This window comes from Rhinoraja longicauda, chromosome 1, assembly GCF_053455715.1.
Source record: "Rhinoraja longicauda isolate Sanriku21f chromosome 1, sRhiLon1.1, whole genome shotgun sequence".
NCBI lineage: Eukaryota > Metazoa > Chordata > Chondrichthyes > Rajiformes > Arhynchobatidae > Rhinoraja > Rhinoraja longicauda.
The window spans coordinates 88,412,689-88,434,836 of NC_135953.1; the positions used below are offsets into that span (position 1 = coordinate 88,412,689).

General features: G+C 39.7%; 1 protein-coding gene across 3 annotated transcripts in view; it reads left to right on the top strand.

Moving 5' to 3' along the window:
* The window catches only part of wdfy3 (WD repeat and FYVE domain containing 3), a 271,504-nt gene that overhangs the window by 76,999 nt on the left and 172,357 nt on the right, over window positions 1–22,148 (top strand). For all 3 annotated transcript variants that reach the window (XM_078402045.1, XM_078402054.1, XM_078402063.1), the window contains exons 4-10: window positions 1,653–1,762; window positions 4,049–4,210; window positions 7,752–7,944; window positions 9,350–9,536; window positions 13,012–13,178; window positions 14,037–14,504; window positions 20,922–21,020. In XM_078402045.1, coding sequence (XP_078258171.1) covers window positions 1,653–1,762; window positions 4,049–4,210; window positions 7,752–7,944; window positions 9,350–9,536; window positions 13,012–13,178; window positions 14,037–14,504; window positions 20,922–21,020 — 1,386 coding nt within the window. The remainder of the gene's footprint in view (window positions 1–1,652; window positions 1,763–4,048; window positions 4,211–7,751; window positions 7,945–9,349; window positions 9,537–13,011; window positions 13,179–14,036; window positions 14,505–20,921; window positions 21,021–22,148) is intronic.

Genomic DNA, 22,148 nt, shown 5'->3' on the forward strand with positions numbered 1-22,148 from the left:
GAAAACAAACTCAATGCTAGCATTTATTTCAAGAGGGCTTGTATACAAAAACAGGGATGTAATGTTGAGGCTCTATAAGGCGCTGGTAAGGCCGCCCTTGAAATATTGTGAGCAGAAGGCTGTGGAGGCCGTCAGTGGATATTTTTGAGGCAGAGATAGATACATTCTTGATTAGTACAGATGTCAGAGGTTATGGGGAGAAGGCAAGAGGGTGGGGTTAGGAGAGAGAGATAGATCCGCCATGATTGAATGGCGGAGTAGATTTGATGGGCCGAATGGCCTAATTCTACTCCTATTCGTTATGACCTTTAATTGAATGAACATGTGCATGGCTTATGCACATTAGAAATAGAAGGGCAGAATTATGACGAAAGGATAATAACTCGGCTTTAACACTAATTTTTCAAATTTGTAAAATGCTGAGAATTAAAACGTGCTTGAGCCAAAGTTATCTAAATTCTTGTATTTGAGAAATTCCATTGATTTTGGACCATTGGTTTTGGAGCATTGTCTCTACTAAGTGGTTAAGTTTCTTATCAGCAAACATTATAATTCTGCTGCCTACAGTTTGACTTCAAGACAATAACACATATTGCTAAGTGCAAGGACTCAAAATTGAACCATTCTGGTCTCAGAAATGCCCATGATTAGCTTCCAGTGTTTGGTCACTGTGGCAACTTCGTTGTCATTCTATCATCTTTCTTTCTTAACTTTTATCGTCTTAAGAAGCTAATGTGGTCATTCATTGAATGCCTTCAAGAAGCTTGTATACACATCTGCTGAATGACCTAATCAAATAAATAAGTTATTATTTTTTGACAAAATTTGCTTCAATCAAGTATTGCCAACATATGTATTAACTTAGATAACCTTGCCTTTGCGCTTCCTTTTCTTGAATCATGGTATATGATAAGAACTCATTTGTAGTACTATATCCAGTATTCTAATATAAGGATTGAAAGATTGCCTGTTTTTTTCAACTTTGCTGCTTTTCGTAACCAGGGATGCAATCTATCTGGGCAAGGTCATTTTCCATTTTCAGTAATGCTAATTCTTTGTCTTTTTTTATTAACGTCGTCTTATATTTCATGGTGCTTTTAATACATCCCCTTTCTTTAGAAGGAAAACTGCAATGTGTCCATTTAATATTTTCCCTTATTCTTTTCCTATCTGTGAAGCAATTTTCTTGAACATTAACTAGACGGCATTTTCCCAGATGATTTCTTAAACGTGGTTTATAAAGTGTTTCAGGGTTCAATTTAGTATTGCCCACTATTGCTTTCTTATAATCTCTCCTAAGCTCCTTAATCAATTTAACAATTCCTACCCCTAATTTTCGTAATTTACTTGGATGTTACCTGAATCTTTACTTGGATGTTTCTGACATGTGACATGTACCTATTCAGTTAATACAAGTTCATATAGTGTCATCAAATACACCACTTACGTATTGTAAAACTCTTGGATAAGTTTGCATGTTCACAGAACTTATATTTGTGATGCATTGTAGCATTGCTTACCAATTTTGAATATTCAGTATTTATTGTTGTCAAAATATGAAATGTGCACTATTTTGTGATGCATGAACACATTCCTGGCTATTGATACTGTAATAAATTAGGTCTTTTTATGATTTTTTTTTCTTTCAACAGAGGCAGCCAGTCGAGCCATTGTCCAATTTTTGGAAGTTAATCAAAGTGAAGAATCAAGTAGAGGATGGATGCTTCTTACTACAATCAACTTATTGGCATTATCAGGACAGGTTAATTGATACACAACAAATCGCGTCAAAAGTGTTTCCCAATGTGGCTTGAATTTTCCCTCCTACCTTTTCCAATATTTTCCTCCCATGTCCGCATGCTCCCACCCTCTCTGGCTTCCCATCTTCTCTGGCTTTGCACCAAAGTAGAACTGTCCTTGTAACCCATTGTCTTTTTCTGCTTGCTGTTATTTAAGATGATGCTTGTAGGATGTCTATTGTTGCAGGATACCATTTGGCCCATTGTGTCTGCACTTGCACTAAGCACCTTATTGTTAGATTATGAAATTTTACAGTTTTAGTCTCGAATAAAATAAAAACTGGAGTATCAAGTTTGTGTCATGAGACAAAAAAATGCAGATGCAAGAAATCAGAAATTCTGGAAGCACTTAGCAGGACAACCAACATCACTACAGAGAAAAAAAAATTCAGCTTAAAGAGCATTTAACTTTCAATTCATGAGTTTTCAACAGCTTCTGGAATATATTGCAAATGTAACAGATTCATAGGTAGGTATGGAATGGAGCAGATAAGAAGAAAATGGCAGGAACTGGTCAAATGGAGTGATTTGGATGTGAAAAGAATGATGGAGGAAGTGGATGAATACCAAAGAAATTGTCAAGAAAACATAAACTGAGGTTATGTCAAGAAAACAAACTGAGGTCAGATCCTTTTAAATCAGGCTTTCATGTGATGGTGAATGGAGGGAAAGGAGATAAAAGGACAGGTGTTGCATCTCTGTCACTTTAATGAAGTAGATGCCGTGGGAAGTAATGAGGATGGCAGGACTGGTTTAGGTTTATTATTGTCACATGTACTGGAGTACAGTGAAAAGATTTATTTTGCATACTATCTAAACAGATCAGATGAATACAACCAAGTCAAACACAAGTAGGCGGCACGGTTGCGGAGCTGTAGAGCTACTGCCTCACAGCGCCAGAGACCCAGTTTCGATCCTGACTATGGGTGCTTGTCTGTATGGAGTTTGTACGTTCTCCCCGCAACCTGCGTGGGTTTTCTCCGAGATCTGCAGTTTCCTCCCACATTCCAAAGACGTACAGATTTGTAGGTTAATTGGCTTGGTGTAAATGCAAAATTGTCCCTAATGTGTTAATGTGTGTGGATCGCTGGTTAGTGCGGACTCGGTGGGTCGAAGGGCCTGTTTCCGCGCTGTATCTCTAAACTAAACTAAACTTTTTTTAAAAGTGCAATCAATACAGCAAAGGCGAAAATATAGTGTGCAGACATTGTAGTGTCTCAGCATTGTAGCGCATTCACTCCATAGACAAAGTCCCATGTCCTCAATAGGTTAGAGGTGAATCAGACAGTCCCCAAGCTTATGGAAGGACTATTCAGAAGCCTGATAACATAGGAGAATAATTTATTCTTGTGTCTGGTGGTGCATGCTTTCAAGCTTCTGTATCTTCTGATGGATGTGAGTAGGGAGAAGAACGAATGACCAGAGTGGGACAAGTTTTTGATTATGCTGGCTGTTTATCGTAAGCAGCGTGACGTGTGGATATAATCGATGGTAGGAATTCTGTTCTGTGATGGACTGAGCTACATCTATGACTTTCTGTAGTTTCTTGCCATCTTGCACAGCTGTTCTCAAGCCAAGCTGTGATGCAACCCAACAATATTTTTCTCTTTCACTCACTGGGCTCCTTTTATCCATTTGATGTGCTTCCTTTCATTTTGCTGGGTTCACTGGATAATTCATTATTCTACTTTGTAACATCTTTTGAAAAGAATTAAAGGTGTGATGCATTAATAGAAATAATTTCCAATAGTTTGGAAAACCAGGGTCCTGAATGTGCCAAATTAACAATGATTTTCCCCACATCAATTTCAACAGCTAGTATTACAAATGAAATATATGTGGTAGCTTCAGTAGTGATCTCAACAAATATTAAATTCAGATTTTGTTAACAAGAGTTTTTTTTGGAGAAATTTTAATTTGGTAAATGAAACTACTTCTCATGAGTAACTAGCAACAGACAGTTGCTTCAAACAGGGTATCCTAGGGTGAGGTCGTTTTACTTTTTATAGAATATTTGTGCGATGGATAACCCAAGGTTACAATTAAAGGATAACCGACTCCATTGAGTGAATTAAATGTATGTTGACTATGATTTAATTGTGAAATATATTTTCTCCTGCTGCTATTACCACTTAAGTTGTATTTGAAAATATTTAAAATTGTAATACTCAAAGGTGCAGTCAGAGCTACAGAATGCTCTTTCAAAGCAGATAACAATAGCCTGTTTTTTTCTTTCTTTTACCAAACAGAAAACTGTGGACTACATGACAACAATGTCGCTACCTTCCACACTGGTTAAATGTCTCTACCTGTTCTTTGATCTTCCTCATGTGCCTGATGTACCTGGAGGAGCACAGACAGAGCTACCACTTAGTGAACGACGGGCACTATTGCAAAAAGTATTTGTACAGGTGACGCATTCTATTATATTTGAACCTACTTATCAATGTCCTGAGATTCATTCATGGCATTTTCAGTTCACTCCACCTTTACCACACTTTGGCCTTGATAATTACCATCTACAAAAAAATACCCCAATTCCCAAACTTGTGACAGTGCCACTAAGAAGGATAAGGATAGTAGAAGCTCAGGAGCACCACGCACAAGTTCCCATCCAAGAAAGACACTCTGCTTGACTTGGAAACATATTCCATATTTGTATCTTAGTCCTAAATCTTATAACTTTCCATCTGCAGATCGACTGCAGCAGTTTAAGAAATCGCTCACTGTCAAAGGGAGTGGACAGTAATTGATGGCCTTGTCTGTTGTATCCAAATGGTGTAAATGAATTAGAAGAAATTGTAACAATTTCATCCTGTATCAGATTTCTTATTGGTAATGATCATTCTTTTCAGTTGAGTATTCAGTGAAGTGAGCTGTGCAGTCCTCAACTAGAGACGCACAAGACTGCAGGTGCTGGAATCTGATGCAAAAAAACAAATTGCTGGATGAACCCAGTGGATCACGCAGCATCTGTGGAGCAAAATGGACTGTTGACATTTTGGGTTGCCACAACTTCATCTGGACTGATAGCCAGTATAAAGAGGTGAAGGACAGGGTGGGGTGTGATAGGAAGGATGGTGCAAGAGCTGGCAAGTGATAAGTGGATCCAGGTGAAGATGGGTTGATTGCCAGTGTCAAAATAGCGGCAAGAGGCTGAAAGATAATGGATTTTGCAATGTTTATCAATTAAGTGTATTTTAATGTAAAGCAAAATCACATTTTTGATTAAAATTTTTGATAAAGCTAAAAGGCTAAATTAGAGAAAATGTAACAAATTCTGTGATTCAGTTATATCTCAAAAACGACATTATCGATTTTTATATTTTTTTAACGTGCAAATAGTTTCCTTCCATTTAAAATTTTATAAATTGTGTAAAAACAGCAATTCTTAATTTTAAAATGCCACCATGTTAGATACACTTTTTAGAAGCATATGTTCAGTCTTTCTTGAAATATCTGTCATGAGATGGATTTGAACTGGAGATGCTGATCATAATTACGTATATTTTTGGGGTAATTCAAGTATTAAATTGGTGGAAGATCTGTTTCATTAAAATTAGACCTAACAAAAGGAGCATCTACTTTCACGTGTCCATATCTGCACAGTGTGAAGCATTCAAAGGAGAAGTTGTGAGAATTCAGGGTCAAGGTGTTACCCTTAGGACCAAAACCGAAGGTTAATATACAAAAAAACTCTGGAAGTTGAGAAATATTGAGGGTTGAATAAAGTAAACAAAAAGTATATGGCAGATATCGAGGACCAGAGGACATGGGTTCAAGGTGAATGGGAAAAGATTTAAAAGGAATCTGAGGGTTAACTTTTTCACACAATGTGTGGTGGGTGTATAGAACAAGCTGCCAGAGGAGGTAGTTGAGGCGGGGACTATCCCAACGTTTAAGAAACAGTTAGATACGTACATGGATAGGACAGGTTTGGAGGGATATGGACCAAATGCAGACAGGTGGGACTAGTGTGGCTGGGACATGTTGGCAGGTGCGGGCAAGTTGGGCCAAAGGGCCTCAGTCCACACTATCACTCTATGACTCTATATAGTCAGGAAGGTAGGAAGGCAACGAGGATCACAAAATATTACTGGTGGACAGGAAATATAGTAAATGGCATTTTATTAATATATTGACGGCAAAAGAATAAACAGGGAAAGAGTAGGCATGATATAAGATGGGCAATTTCTGCATGGAAGATAATTAAATGTGCACTTTTCCATGGTATCGACAAAGGATCATGGTAAATATGAACTGGTGTATTTTGGGAGTACTAATGAGGGTGCATACACCGTTAATGGTAGGATCCTAGGCAGTACTGAGGAACAGTTGGACTTTAGTGGACAAGTCCAAAGATCCTTGAAGGATAGGTAATGCGGTTTAAAAGGCATAAGGGATACTGGCCTTTATTAGTCGGAGCATTTAATTAAAGAGCAGTGAGGTTATACTCCAACTTTATAAAACGTTGGTTAAATCTCACGCACATGGAGACCAAGAGTTACAGAGTCGTACAGCCCGGAAGTAGGCCCTTTGGCCAACGTCCATGCTGACCAAGATGCCCCATCTAAGCTAATCCCATTTGCCCACATTTTCCTCAAATCCCTTTAAACGTTTCTTATCCATGTATCTGAGCAAGTGTCTTTTAAATGCTGTTGTACTACCTGCCTCAGCTACCTCCTCTGGCAGCTTTTTCCATTTACCCATCATCCTCTGAGTGAAAAAGTTGTTTAGATTCAAATAAAATCTTGCCCCTCACCTTAAACCTATCCTCCTGGGTTTTTGTAATTCTCTCTCTAGTTATCCTCTTTCCCTTAATGTACAAATAAAATCTCTTTGGATTCTCCTTAATTTTATCTGCCAGAGCTATTTTCTACCCCCCTTTTGCCCTTCTGATGTCCTTCTCAAGTATATTGTTCAATCCCCTAGACTCCTCTATGAATTTACTTGATCCCAGCTGCCTGCACCTGGCCATTTCTCCTTCTTCTCGTTACCCCATGTAGCTGCCATGCCCTTCACTCTATTCGGAACATGCATGCCTTGAACTCTCACCATCACACTTTTAAAAGCGTCCCACTCTCCGGGCATCCCTTTGCCCACAAATATCCTAGTCCAATCAACTTTCGCAAGTTCAAGGCACGCAGTGACCTGAATGCAGGTTAGTTTGCAGGAAGTCTTTCCCCATATCATCTATCTATATACTAAAACTCGTTTGTTTGTTTGTTCCTGAGCTACAGCCAAAACGGTACACGATAGCGTGGCAATTTTAGGCCCACCTTACTCACTGTCATCCTGTGGTCCTAATGGAAGAAGTTTCATTGAAATCGCTGTTATATTTTAAAAGATATTCACATTTAAAAGTTTAAAAATTCGCGCATGCGCAGTTGGGGCCCATTGATCTGATACTCCCTCTCCCCAACCCTCCCTTCCTCTCCCCCCTCCCTCTTCCTCACTCCATCCCCCTCAACCCCCCTCTTATCCCCCCTCCCCTTCCTTCCCTCCCTCCCCCCCCTCCCTCCCTAGGAGATAGATTTAAACTTTAAAATGTGAATAACTTTTAAAATATAACACCGATTTCAATGAAACTTCTTCCATTAGCACCAAAGGGACGACGGTGAGTAAGGTGGGCCTAAAATTGTTGCGCTATTATGTACCGTTTTGGCTGTAGTTCAGGAACAAACAAACGAGAGATTTAGTATATAGATGGCAATTCTAGTGTTTTCATGCAAATCTTTATGCTAGAAATTGGGTGCTAAGCACTTTGTGAGATTTTTGGTATGTGTTAAGGAAGCTACAAAAACAGAATTCTTCATGTGCCCTTGCATCAGTTTATGCATTACTTGGTTTGTTTTTGGAATATATATGAGCAACGAAGACTACCAAGTTTGCTCATATAAAATAAATATGGTCACGGGATTTGACTTTACAGTTGTGATACTTTTATGATAGATCTTGGTGAAACTCTGCAACTGCGTGTCACCGGCAGAAGAACTAGCCCAAAAAGATGATCTCCAGCTACTATTCAGTGCTATTACCTCTTGGTGTCCCCCCCATAACATTCTTTGGAGGAAGAGTGCAGGAGAGGTGCTAATGACCATATCTCGTCATGGACTTAGTCTCAATGTTATCAAATATATTCACGGTAGGTACCTGCAATGTCATTATCATTAATATTTTGACGTGCAAAGATGAATTTGACTTGTTAAAAAACAATGTGCAATTCATTGAGCCTATTATACTGCTTCATTTTAAAGCTAACCATACTAATTTAATCCATTAAATATTCCCAAAACCTTTCATCTATTTCTTGGAGCTGTTTTTCTTAAATATCATCATTTTGATTTGATTGCCACATGTTGTAATCCTTTGTCCACTTTCTGTTTTGATCCTTAGTGTGTCCTTCGATGTAATATTCTCCTTTACGTTTGTGGAGTTTATGATGCTTGTTATTAATTGGAATACATATTACACCTCATTATACTTTTCTTTTCTTTAAGTGTTTACTTTTAGTTCGGGTACTTGATTAGTACATGTGTTGGAGGTTATGGGGAGAAGGCGGAAGTATGAGGTTCGGAGGGAGAGATTGCTCAGCCATGATTGAATGGCGGAGTAGACTTGGTGGGCTGAATGGCCTAATTCAGCTCCTATCACTTATGATTTTATAATCTTTACAGTCTATGAAAAGGCTCAACCAGTTTAAGATGTGAACTGGAGATTTGTTTTCAGGCTTCGTTGGCTATGTTAATCATCAGGCTTTCTTGGTAAAAGATTGATATAATTTATCTGCCATCATCCCTTCATCAGGTCTTTGCCATTGATCCCATTTCCCCACCTTATTTTTGTAAAGGGTGGCCAAAGATAAATTAATTTAATAAAAAGTCCCCAAATGCACTCTTCACCTGTCACGTAACAGATAACGCCTGGTAACTTTTTAACGGTAATTCCTTTATACTCTTGACTTTTAAATTAAAGTGATGCAGCTGGTGGAGCTGCTGCTGCCTCACAGCACCAGAGACATGCATGTGTTCAATCCTGACCTCTGGTTCTGTATGTGTGCAGTTTGTATGTTCTCCCTATTTCCGTGTGGGTTTTCTCCGGGTGCTCTGGTTTCCTCCCACATTCCAAAGACGTGTTGGTTTATAGTTAATTGTCCACTGTAAATTGCTCTGAATGTGTAGGGAGTGGATGAGAAAGTGGGATAACAAAGAACTGAGTGAAAGAGTTATTCAAGAGTCGGCGTGGACTTGGTAGGCCGAAGGGCCTGGTTTCACGCTGCATCTCTAAACTAAATCTGTTGTTTAGCTTTAAATTATGCTTGTTCAACTAGAGCTAATATTTTTAAAGATTGGCAACCATAAATAGGATAATAACACTCTGATAGCTTATCAAAAATCCTGCTTTTTAATTTGAATTGGATAAATTGAAGAAATTGAAGAACGTATGTGAAATTATCAAGAAAATTGTTCAAAAAACAATTGTTGCCAGAATTCAGAAATCTATTCCAGCAACTGTCCAAGATGTAAATATTGTGCTATTTTTGTATACAGAGAAAGAATGTGTATCCACGTGTATCCAAAATATGCAGCAATCGGAAGATCTATTACCCCTGGAAATTGTTGAAATGTTTGCTGGGCTGTCCTGCTTTCTTAAAGACTCCAGTGATATTTCGCAAATTCTTTTGGATGATTTTCGGTCTTGCCAAGGTTACCAATTTCTCTGTGATCTTCTGCTCAAGTAAGTGTGCAGCATATTTATTGTTACAGAAGCAAAATTCTGTGGATCAATTCCAATAATCAGTCACATTTGAGACTCTCGAGGTTCCGGACTAGCAGATTTTCTGGACTGTTGTATGTTATTATTTGTGTATAACCCAACACACTTTTAATTCACTTATAATTAAAATGTAAAGTTTAAGGGAGCACAGGAACTGTGGCCCTGGTGAGTGGATTGGAAGGGCAGGAATCAGGATTCTGCTGAAGGAAAGGGGTATGTGGGTACCAGGAACTTGGTAAATGGGTAGGTTGGTGGAAACCAGGGCCCTGATGTCTGAAAAGGGAGTGTGGGAACCAGCTTGGCAGTGAGCGGAAAGAGCACAACAACATCTCCTGGTGAGTCAGATTCTAAACCATTGGGATTTCTGAATGGTTGATAGTGGATGATTGGAGATTTTACTGTTTAATGTGGAATCTGGGGAGCATTGCTAAAGGGCAGAAACAGTAGCTAATGTTTCATATCAATGACCTTTTCTTCGAAGGTACTGTGTGTATAATTGTCAGATCATTGACTTGGAATGTAAACACTTTCTCCACAAACGCTACCTGACCGGCTGAGTAATTTCCATATATTGTATATATTTTTATTTTTGGATGGGCATTGCTGTCGGTTGTGGTTAGCTATTTAGTTTTACGGTCACTATAAATGATTATACACTGTGAACATTCAGTACTATATCTGATTTAAACCTAGTAGCATGTATATACTAAAACTCATTTGTTTGTTTGTTTGTTCCTGAACTACAGCCAAAACGGTACACGATAGTGCGACAATTTTAGGCCCACCTTACTCACCGTCGTCCCTTCGGTGCTAAAGGAAGAAGTTTCATTGAAATCGGTGTTATATTTTTAGTTCACATTTTAAAGTTTAAATCTATCCGAGGGAGGGTGAGGGGAGGAGGGAGGATAAGGGGGGTTGGGGGGAGGGGAGAGGGGGGTGGAGGGTGAGGGGAGGGGAGGAACGAGTGCGGAAGGGGGAAGGGGAGGAGGGAGGGAGAGGGAGGGGGCAGAGAGGGGAGGGGGAGGGGAAGGATGAGGGGAGGGGGGAGTGGAGGAGGAGAGGGTGCTGCACCAATGCAGGAGAGGTTTGGGCCCAACGGTTCCACTTAAATTTAAATATGGTATAAAATGTATCTCCATGTTTTTAGGTTGGCAGCAGAATGTTGGGTGTGGCAGGTGTGAGGATAAGATTAAAATTATGGGTTTAAATTTAATTGTGAAGATTTTTCGAAAATGGTTGTTTGCCTTGAGGAGATGATAGTTAATTTATTTTCACATTTTCTTGTGGACAAGATAAGACTGGTTAGAAATTTGTTCTCAGAAATCTGTGCAAAATCTGAACTATTGTGATGTATGTTTGTTGAAACCCCGATGCAGATCCGTAAAGCATGGTAATGGTTAGATTAAACACACAGATTTTGAGGAGACTGAATTGTGATTCAAGTTCATAGATAATACAAGAGCACATTGTTAGATTTCATTTAAAAGCACTGTTTGCAAGCTATAACATTGCGGTTAACTGCAGTGCAATTGCACCAAAAACACACTCGTGACTAAAAGTGAAACTATTTAGCAGAAATTAGTTCTGCACTTTGTTTTGCTGAAGTCAAATCATCAATAGGGAAAGTTCTTCATGTTGCCAACTTGCCAACTGGGTAGTTGTGTAGACCTGATCAAAATATAGACTTTACTTTAGACTTTAGAGATACAGCACTTCAGCCCACTGAGTCTGCGCCGACCAGCAATCACCCCATACGCTAACACTATCCTACACACTGTGGACAATTTACAGAAGCTAATTACCCTACAAACCTATACGTCTTTGGAGTGTGGGAGCAAACCAACTCGGATAAAACTCACAGGGAGAACTTCCAAACTCCATATAGTCAGGATAGAATCTGGGGCTATAAGGCAGCAACTCTGCCACTGTGCCACTAGTGCTTAAAATGTGTTAAAGATTATCCCCTCGTGAACAGCTATGCTCTCCTGTTGTACTTGGATGTATTTGGGAGTTTTCAATCCTAGCCTATTGCATGAAGCTATAGCATTGGGATGGCTGCTTGTGTTGAATTTAGCAGTAAACACTGATCAGTGGCATGTTATAACTGCATTTGACATTGGCCTGAAATTCACACTGAACCATCAACTCCAAGGTAGTTGTTGGTTTGGTCACCTCCCAATAAACTCTGTTTTCATCTGTAGTGTGTACCCCAGTCAAAAATTCTGGGAGGAAGCTTCCTCATAGCGGCTGATGTCCTGAAAAGCTAGAGACTTTACATTCAGTCCCATTGAAATGATTAAGCTACAATTTACATTCCTATATGCTCATCCGTTTTCAAAATCTTCCTTTGCTTATATCCGAAGCATAAGTTGGCACTGCTCTTTATTATGACTTTTCAAACTGTAGAAACGTCAGTTTTGCTTGCTTGCAGCTAATTTTAATGTTTTACTAGACTGATGTGGACCTGTTGGGTCCAAATCTCTCCTGCGGGCCTCTCCTGGGGCAACCCTCCCCCCCACTCACCCACTCCATCCCCCCTCCTCCCCCCACTCACCCACTAAGTCGGGGAGCATCTATATTAGATCGAAGGGCCCCAACTGTGCACACACGGACTAACGTCGAAAACGCAGTTCATCCTCCGGGGGAGGGGGAGTACATCCGTTGCCGGGCAGGGAGTGTCCCCTGGGGCCGTGGGGACAGGGAAGGGGAGAGGGTGCAATGGAGCCACTCACTTCGGCCCCGTTCCACTGCCAGAGTGAGCTGTGGAATGGCGGACAACGGCAACAGCCATCTTGTTGGACACTGCCGCCGTGCTGCACCACGGGAGCAAGGTTAGGTGCGGGGCACGCCGGGACGAGTGCTGGTCCTCCTGGCGGGGGTTGGAGGTGGGTAGCGTATCTATTAAAGTTAGCATCAGCTCAGCAGCGCCCCCCCCATTGGCCGCTACCCCCGTCACTCTGGCGGGTCCCGCCCCCGGTGGTCATCGTGGGCCTCCCTCCCGCATTGGGCGCCACTCCCGTCACGCGGGTGGGTCCCATTGTGACGTAAATGCTGAAGACGGGCAAGGTAAGTTGGAGCGCGAATTTTTAAACTTTAAAATGTCAATAATTTCAAAAATATAAGACCACTTTGAATGAAACGGGTTAAACACACCCCAGGACAATGGTGAGTAAGGTGCGCCTAAAATTGTGGTGCTATCGTGTACCGTTTTTCCCGGATGAAAACCGCATGAAGAATCACGGGACAAACAAATGGGGGAACAAACATGATGAGAGTATATATATATATATATATATATATAGATAGATAGATAGATAGATAGACAGACAGACAGACAGACAGACAGACAGACAGACAGACAGACAGACAGACAGACAGACAGATAGATCGAACGGTTGACATATCAGCTAATCGTTATGTGCATACAATTTTTTAGATTGGAACAAACAAAAGAGCCTGATGCTAAAGAGGCATTGATGGACTTAGTACACTTGGTGACTGCATTGACAACATATGGCATCATTGATTTAAGACCCACAGGCATAAGTAGTGGAGCACCTTTCCTTCTGCCAGGATTTGCAGTACCACAACCTACTGGCAAAGGTAATGCTATGAGTTCATTCTTAATGTTGATGTAAAGAATAAAACTATCATGAATACCTTGGAAGCAACTTTTTATTTTTTGAAAATGTAACATGATAATCTAATTCATGTTAGCAATATAATGTTACATATCACACCATTTTAATGCAAATAATCATTTCTACTACAAATGTTATCTCTAGATAAATGTTTAGTCATCAGATTTTAATGTTGATCAAATATCTTTAAATTATGTACTATCTTTAAATATGATTTTGCGTATAATACCAAAAAAATATGGCCCCTACACTTTTGTAAATTATCATTTCAACTTGATATCAATTATATTACTTCCATAAATATAAAACTAGAAGGAACGTTAGTGCAGTACACCCAGTCATACCCGGGGAAAGTTAAGTAAGGATCTTTAAATTCTATAATAGGCATTGAAAAATGTGTTACAGTAAAATGGAGAACATATTATTAAATCAAGTAGTCTGGCACTCTTCACCTTATTTTTTTACATTGTTGTGTTATTAGTGAGGAAAGTGCTGTACCAAAGACAGAGAACTTGATATGTTTATTGTACCATGTTTGGAAAACAGTTTGGGGTCTAGATAGGAAAAGGATCCAGTTGTTGTGAAGAAATTGGTAGCACTCTGGTCTTGAAAGCTTGTCAGCAAATTAAATTCTGAAAGGTTTTTTGTTATTAATGATGTGAATGTTTGATACTGTTTAGTTTTTACTTTGATTAAATTAATTTCAATTTATTTTAAATTATTTGGGGATATGCATGAAATGCATGAAATGCATTTTCTGTAATTGCAGACTAGTTATTAAAATTGTGCATTGAATGTTCTCATCCTTTTCTTAAACTAGGTCGCACAGTAAAAAACATCCAAGCCTTTTCTGTTCTTCAGATCGCCTTTTTAAAAGTGAAAACAAGCCATCTTGCCCGAATCATCTTAGATGCCATTTCAAACATCTACATGGCAGATAATGCCAATTACTTCATCCTAGAATCTCAGCACACTCTCTCTCAGTTTGCTGAGAAGATTTCGAAAGCCCCAGAGGTGCAGCCAAAGTACTTTGAAATGTTGGAGTTGATTATTTTCAGCTTAAACTATATTCCTTGTAAAGAACTAATAAGTGTCAGCATCTTATTAAAGTCCAGCACCTCTTACCAATGTAGCATCATCGCAATGAAGACACTTTTGAAATTTGCACGCCATGATCCTATTTTTAGGGATGTGTATCGGGAGGTTGGATTACTTGAGGTGATGGTGAATCTTCTGCACAAATACGCTGCTCATTTAAAAGAACCTATTCAGAGTTCTAATGAATCAGGTAATTTCTTATTTCTCGACATTCATCAAATGTTTAAACAAACATCTAGTATCAAGATGACCTTTGTACGCCAGGTAATCAATTGATTTGGTTTATTTTCAGTTTATTTTATTTATTCAGTCAGATTTATTTTCTTGGTGTATATCTTGTTCGGATTGGAATGGTCGAGGTAGGATTGGAAGCATGAGTGCGGGATTAGTTTAATGAACTGATTGGTCTTTTCCTTCCTATGTTTTCGCATCTGAATGGCAGCCAAAACTTGGCATTATTACTTCAAATATTACATTATTCATGGCTTTAGTGGCATAATTATTGTGAAGCAATTTTAGTGAAGACACTTTTATAAATAATATTGTTTTATGAATGGCTTTCAAATGCATTAAGGTTGGCAAATGGTAAATTACGGTTGGGCCCATTGCAAAATTGTATATCTGGAATTTTGTTCTGTGCTCATACAAATGTAAATATGTTGCTTTAGTTTTAGATCACAAAGGAGCAAATAGGAGCAGGAAGAGATTACCCTGTTCCACTTGATCCCCCAGTGATCTAGCTTCTAAAACCCTATGGAGTAATGAATTCCACAGATTCACCACCTTTCACAAGATGTAGTTCTACTCAGTTTTAAATAACTGCTCCCTAATCTTGTAACTGGGTCCTATCAATTGAAATTCTCTGGCTGGTGCAAACATCTCAACACCTACATCATGCCCTTGTGTTATGATCCTGTTTCAATAAGATCACTCCAGCTTTTACTAAATCTCAAAGAATAGAGATCATTTTCTTTAGCCGTGCATGATAGAGCATCTCTCTCATTCACGGCTAAAGAAAATGATCTCTATTCTGATAGAGCATCTCTCTCATTTCAGGAATTAACCTAGTAAATTTAGTTTGGACTACCTTCAATACCAGAATATCCTTTCTTAAATAAGAGGACAGTACACGAGATGTGGGCTCACGTCTATCTTATAAATTGGTAGCAATATGTTCCTCTTTCTAAACTTCAACCCTCTTGTAATAAAGGCAATATGCCATTTGCTTCCTAACTACTGGCTGTACCTGTGTGAAAACCTTTGTGATCCATGCTCAAGAAGCTCTGTCCCTCCATTTCTCCTCCCCTTCCCAGTTCTCCCACTGTCTTCCTGTCTCCCACTACATCCTATCTTTGTCCCGTCCCCTCCCCTGACATCAGTCTGAAGAAGGATCTCGACCCGAAACGTCACCTATTCCATCTCTCCTGAGATGCTGCCTGACCGGCTGAATTACTCCAGCATTTTGTGATACCTTCGATTTGAACCAGCATCTGCAGTTATTTTCCTACACACCATGCTCAAGACCTAGATCACTTATATAGAACTTAGAACGATACACAAGAACAGGGTCTTCGGCCCGCATTGTCTGTGCCGAACATAATGCCAAGACGATCTCTTATCTACCTTTGTTTAATCAATATCCCTCCATTCCTATACCCATCCAAAAGTCCCTTAAATGCCACTAAATTGTATCTTTCTTAACCACTAACCCCAGCATGTTCCAGGCACTCGCCACCCTCTGTGAAAAAATGTTGCTCCGCACAACTCCTTTAAACCTTGCCCCACTCATTTTAAGCTACACTTTTAAATATTTGATTTTTCCATCCAAGGGAAAAGGGGTTCTGACTGTTTCCCCTATCTGTGCCTCACATAATTTTATATGTATTTCCCCTCAAGATCCGATGTTCCAGAGAAAACAATCCAAGTCTGTTCAAACTCTCCCTCTAGCTAATAACCCCTAATCCAGGCATCATTCTGATAAACCACCTCTGCACCCTTTACAAAGCTTCCATAGCTGTCCTGTAATGGGGCGACCGAAATTGCATGTTTGGAACTCCAAATTTGGCTAACTGAAGTCATTTAAAGCTACATCATGATTTCCTGACTCATACTCAATTCCGTGCTCTATAAAAGCAATCAAACTCTATGCCTTCTTTACCACTCTACCTGCTTGTGTTGCCTCTTTCAGGGAGTTATGGCCGATCCCTCTGCACAGCAATGCTGTTTTGGGTTATGGCAATAATTGGAGATTTTGCCCTTACATCTGACCTCCCAAAATCCAATACCTTGCACAACCCTAACAATCATGGTGGCATGTGCAAACTTACTAACCAACTCAACTTTGTTTTTGTCGAGGTCATTTCTATATATCACAAACAGCAGAGGTCCCAGCACAGATCCCTGTGGAACTCCACTGGTCACGGACCTCCAGCCTGAATAATCGTCCTTCCATCATAACCCTTTGTTTCTATCAGTAAGCCAAGTCTGAATCATTGTTATTCCCGTGCATCTTAATCTTCTGGATCAGCCTACTCTTGGGGACTTTATCAAAAGCCTTACTAATATCCATGTAGACAACATCCTACACCCTACTCTCATCGATCACCATTGTCACCTCCTCAAAAAACTGGATCAAGTTAGTATGACCTGACCTGCTGTGTATAAAGCTATGCTGACTGTCCCTAATTAACCCACTCTGTTCCAATGGGAATAAATCCTATCCCGAAGAATCCTCTCCAATAGCTTCCCTACCACTGATGAGAGACTCACTACGCTATAATTCCCTAGATTCTCTCTAATTCCCCTCTTAAATAAAGGAACAAAATTAACTTCTCTCCAGTCCTCTGAGACCTCGCCTGTGGCTAGAGAAGAAGCACAAATCTTCCATCAAGTCTCCTACAATCTCCTCTCTTGCCTCTTTCAATAGCCTGGGATATATCCCATCAGATCCTGAGGATTTATTCACCGTAGTGCTCTTCAAGAGCCCCAACACCACCTCCTCCTTCATCTCAAAATGCCCTTGCATATTTGTATTCTCCACACTGATCTCACAGTCCTCCATGTCCTTTGTGAAAACAGATGTGGACTCATTTAGCACCTCGCCCACATCCCCAGACTCCAAGCGCAAATTCCCTCCTTTATTCTTGAGCAGCCCTATTTTCTCCCTGGTTTACCCCGTGTTTTTAATATAGGTAGAGAAAGCTTTGTGATTTTCTTTGATCTGACTCACCAAAGTGGCTCCTTTAAGCTCTTCCAATTGCCTGCTTGACTTCTTTTCTCTTTTTATATTCCTCAAAAGGATCTGTCCGATTCCATCCTCTTAAACTTTGCATGCACTTCCTTTTCTTTTTGACCAAATTTATTAAGGCTTTTGACCAAATTTATTACGTCACTACTTTGCTATCCTTATCCCTCATCCTCATTGGCACACGCATTTTAGAACTTTGATCAACTGGTCTTTAAATGACTCCCACGTGTCAGATATAGACTTGCCCAAAAACAATTGTTTCCTGTGTGCCCTGCCAAGCTCCTGTCTAATAAAGTTGTAATTTGCCTTTCTCCAATTTAGTACTTTCCCGCAAGGTCCACCTTTCTATTCAAAACGATCTTAAAACTTATGGATCACTATCTCCAAAATGCTCTTCTACTGAAACACTGGTCACCTGGCCAGGCTCAATTCACAATATAAGGTCCATCCTTTCTGATGTTGGACTATCTACATACTGTTTCCAGAAACCCTCTTGAATTCACCTCAAATTCTGTCTCATCTAAGCCTTTCGCACTGAGCAAACCGTAGCCAATATTGGAGAAGTTAAAGTCCCCCACTAAGACAACCCTGTTGCTTTGGCATCCTTTGGTAATCTGTCGATATATCTGTTCCTCCTGTCTCTCGCTTGCTCTTTGAAAAGCCTGTAGTGCAATCCCATTGTAGTGTGTACACTTTTCTTGTTTCCGAGCTCTTCACACATTGGACAAACCCTCAGTATGTCCTCTCTGAGTGCTGCTGTGACAGTTTGCCTGATTAATAGCACAACTACACCTCTTTATCCTCCCTCTCAAACATGTCTAAACCATTGGAACCCTGGAAATAGTCAGTCGTGTCTCTCTCGCAATCACATTTCTGCAATTGCCATAACATCATAGTCCCAAGGACTGATCCAGGCTCTGAGTTCATCTGCTTTCTCCACAATACTCCGTACATTGAAATAAACACACTTCACCCCATCAGCGTCACCATATTCTTTCACCTCTCCCTGCCTCTCCTTCTTTTGAGTGTTTTTGATGCTAACCTCTACCTTCCCATCAGTCCCTCCAACTTCTACCCGACTACACTGGTTTCCCACCCATCTGCAATATTTTCTGCTTTTGGATAATGGTTGGAATTTTAATTACTCTCATCAAGTTGTGATTTACTCCAAAGACGTTCAGGTAGGTGGGTTCATTGGCTTGGTAAATGTAAAAATTGTCCGTAGTGGGTGATAGGGTTCATATGCGGGGATTGCTGGTCCGCGCGGTCCTGGTGGGCCGAAGGACCTGTTTCCGTGTTGTATCTCTAAACTAAAAAAAGATGTATAGCCTCACACTTTGCCACAAAATACTCCATTTGCCAAGTTTTCTTTCACTTATTCAATCCTAATTTACTGAATGATGTGTTTTTTCGTGTCATTGGCAAACGTGGACACATTATTGATGCCCACACTCCTTCTCGCCCCCACACCCAGGTTATAATGCGTCATAAGTAATTGAACGCCAAGATATGCTCCTGGGGTACTTCACAAGTTAACATCCTTCCAGCCTGATAAAGACCCCTTTATTCCCACACTGTTTTCTATTTGATTACCAATCTTCAGTCCATGCTATTTATTCACAAAATGCTGGAGTAACTCAGCAGGTCAGGCAACATCTCAGGAGAGAAGGAATGGGCAACGTTTCGGGTCGAGACCCTTCTTCAGAAGGGTCTGAAGAAGGGTCTAGACCTGAAACGTCGCCCATTCCTTCTCTCCTGAGATGCTGCCTGACCTGCTGAGTTACTCCAGCATTTTGTGAATAAATACCTTTGATTTGTACCAGCATCTGCAGTTATTTTCTTATATTCAGTCCATGCTAACACACTTTGCCCAATAACATAGTCTTATCATGTGCATCAGACTTTTATGTGATCAATAGCTTCTGGATATCAATATAGACTATATCTTTAAGTTCCCTTCTGTAGAGAAGAGAACTTCTCTGCTTGTTACATCCTCAAAGAATCCAACAAATGTTCAAATATAACTTATTTTTCATAAGATCATGTTGACTGTTTATTTACATTATATAAAAGATAAGCTATTTCCTTCTAGATTATGGACTCCAGCAATCTTGCCATCAAACGTTGAGCGAATCTGCCTATAGTTATCCACTTTTTGTTTTCCTTCCTTCTGGAACAATGAAGTCACATTTTACCAATGACATATGATGAAAGAATGGGTCGACTGGACTTGTATTCGCTGGAATTTAGACGGATGGGAGGGGATCTTATAGAAACATAAAATGCTTAGAGGATTAGACAGGATAGATGCAGGAAAATTGTTCCCGATGTTGCGGGAGTCCAGAACCAGGGGTTACAGTTTAAGGATGTGGGGTGGGCCATTTAGGACTGAGATGAGGAAAAATGTTTTCACCCAGAGAGTTGAAAATCTGTGGAATTCTCTGCCACAGAAGGCAGTGGAGGCCAATTTACTGGATGTTTTCGAGAGAGTTAGATTTAGTTCTCAGGGCTAAGCGGATCAAGGGATATGGGAAAAAGCCGAACGGGGTACTGATTTTGGACGATCAGCCATGATCATATGGACCAAATGGCCTACTCCTACACCTATTTTCTATGTCTATGTTTACTGGTACCATCCCAGAATTTGATGAGTTTTGTTAAAACCTCAGCCAATGGCTCCACTAACCCTGCTTTTGCTTCCTTTAAAACCATTGTGTGCAGACTATCAGGACTTGGCGGCTTGTCTGCCTTTTTTTTTTAACCATTATTGGGGTTTTTTCTAATACCTTGTTGACACTGATAATAATCATTGCAATTTCTACATAGTATTTGAAACTAATTCATCAGATATATGCAAGTATTGATTTAGCTTATATGCCATTTCCTTGTAACTCATTGTTAATTCCTTAGACTTGCTCTCTAGGGGTCCCACACATGCCCTCATTACCCTATTCCTTTTTATTTATCAATAAAAGCCCTTGCTAGTTGTTTTGATATTAAGTATCATTTTCTCACATCATTAAAAAAACTTCCTCTGAATTAATTTTTTTGTCTTGTTGGTCGTTCATATAAAAGTCCTTGTCCTTTGATCCACCACTCGTCCTTACTATTTTATGTGTTGCGGTGTTAGATTGTATTTTATTCCATTTGATGTTGTCCTTGAAATATATTACATATTCTATCTCCCGTTTAGCTATAATCAATATTCATTTTGATAAATTTTAATTTAATATTTCCAATTGTTCTCAATATTGATGTATCTTGGTAGTATCGATTTGGTGATGCCATAGAATTTATCGGAGCCTCTAATAATGAAGTGAACTTGCTGGTTTTAACTCTGAATTTTGTTTACTAAAACAGATTCTAAAGCAAATTGCTCATTGGAGGATCGGAATCAGCTTGCCCTATTAGTAATGGAGGACCTGACAGTGTTGTTGCAAGGATCAAACACAAATGCAGGTAATTAGTTCTTTTAATTAATGTTCTAAAACAGTTTTTTGAAGAAAATACTTAATTTAATAGATTTTTGCAATAGAATTATATATCTGTACCCAAGAATATGGTCCTAACTCCCCTTTATGTTCATTTTTCGATATGGGCATCATTAATGAGGCCAGCAAGTACAGTTAATGTCCTTGAATTGCACAGTCCCTCTGATGAAGTTATTCCCAAACTGATAGGGGAAAGTAAAATCTAAACTTTTAATCTGGGCAGTGAATATACCCAAGTTGAGATATAAATGATTTGCAAGGGAACTTTGAATCACCCACTGAAGCCCTGGTGTGTTACATTCATACACAATCACTAAATACACTGATGGATGGATGTTTAGACTCATATGTGTGTTGTTGTGCAGACCTTATCGTGGGTTGTGCAAAACTTTAGCTATCCGTGCAAGTGCAAAGTGATTTGTCAGAATTAGAGTGTACACCTTCCACTCTCTGTTTATAAAAGGTTGCTCTGCACATATCCTTTCAATTTTCTCCCTCTGACTTTACAACTATGTCCTCTAGCATTTAACATTCCAACCCAGGGGGAAAAAGATTCTGACTCTATCTGTACCTCTCATAATTTTATAAACCTTTATCAGGTCTCCCCTCAGTCTCCAAAGCTCCAAAGAAAACAATCCAAGTTTGTCCAATGTCTCCTTGTAGCTAATACTCCCTGGTCCATGCAGCATCCTGATAAATCTCTTCAGCACCCTCTCCACATCCTTCCTGGAATGGGGTGACTAGAACTGCACACAACACTCTGTCTCCTAACCAAAGTATTATAAAGCTGCAACGTGACTTCCTGACTTTTATGCTCAATGTCCTAACCGATAAAGGTAGGCATACCATAAATCTCGTTTACCACTTTATCTACTTGCATTGCTATTTTGAGGGAGCTATGGACTTGGACTCCAAGATCCCTCTGTACATCCATGCTGTTAGGAGTTATTTTACATTTGACTTCTCAAAGTGCAATATCTCACTCTTGCCCAGATTAAAACTCCATTTGTCATTTCTCTGCCAATATCTGTAAATGATCTATATCCCGCAATATCCTTAGACAGTTCCTCTTCACTGTCCACAACTCCACCAATCT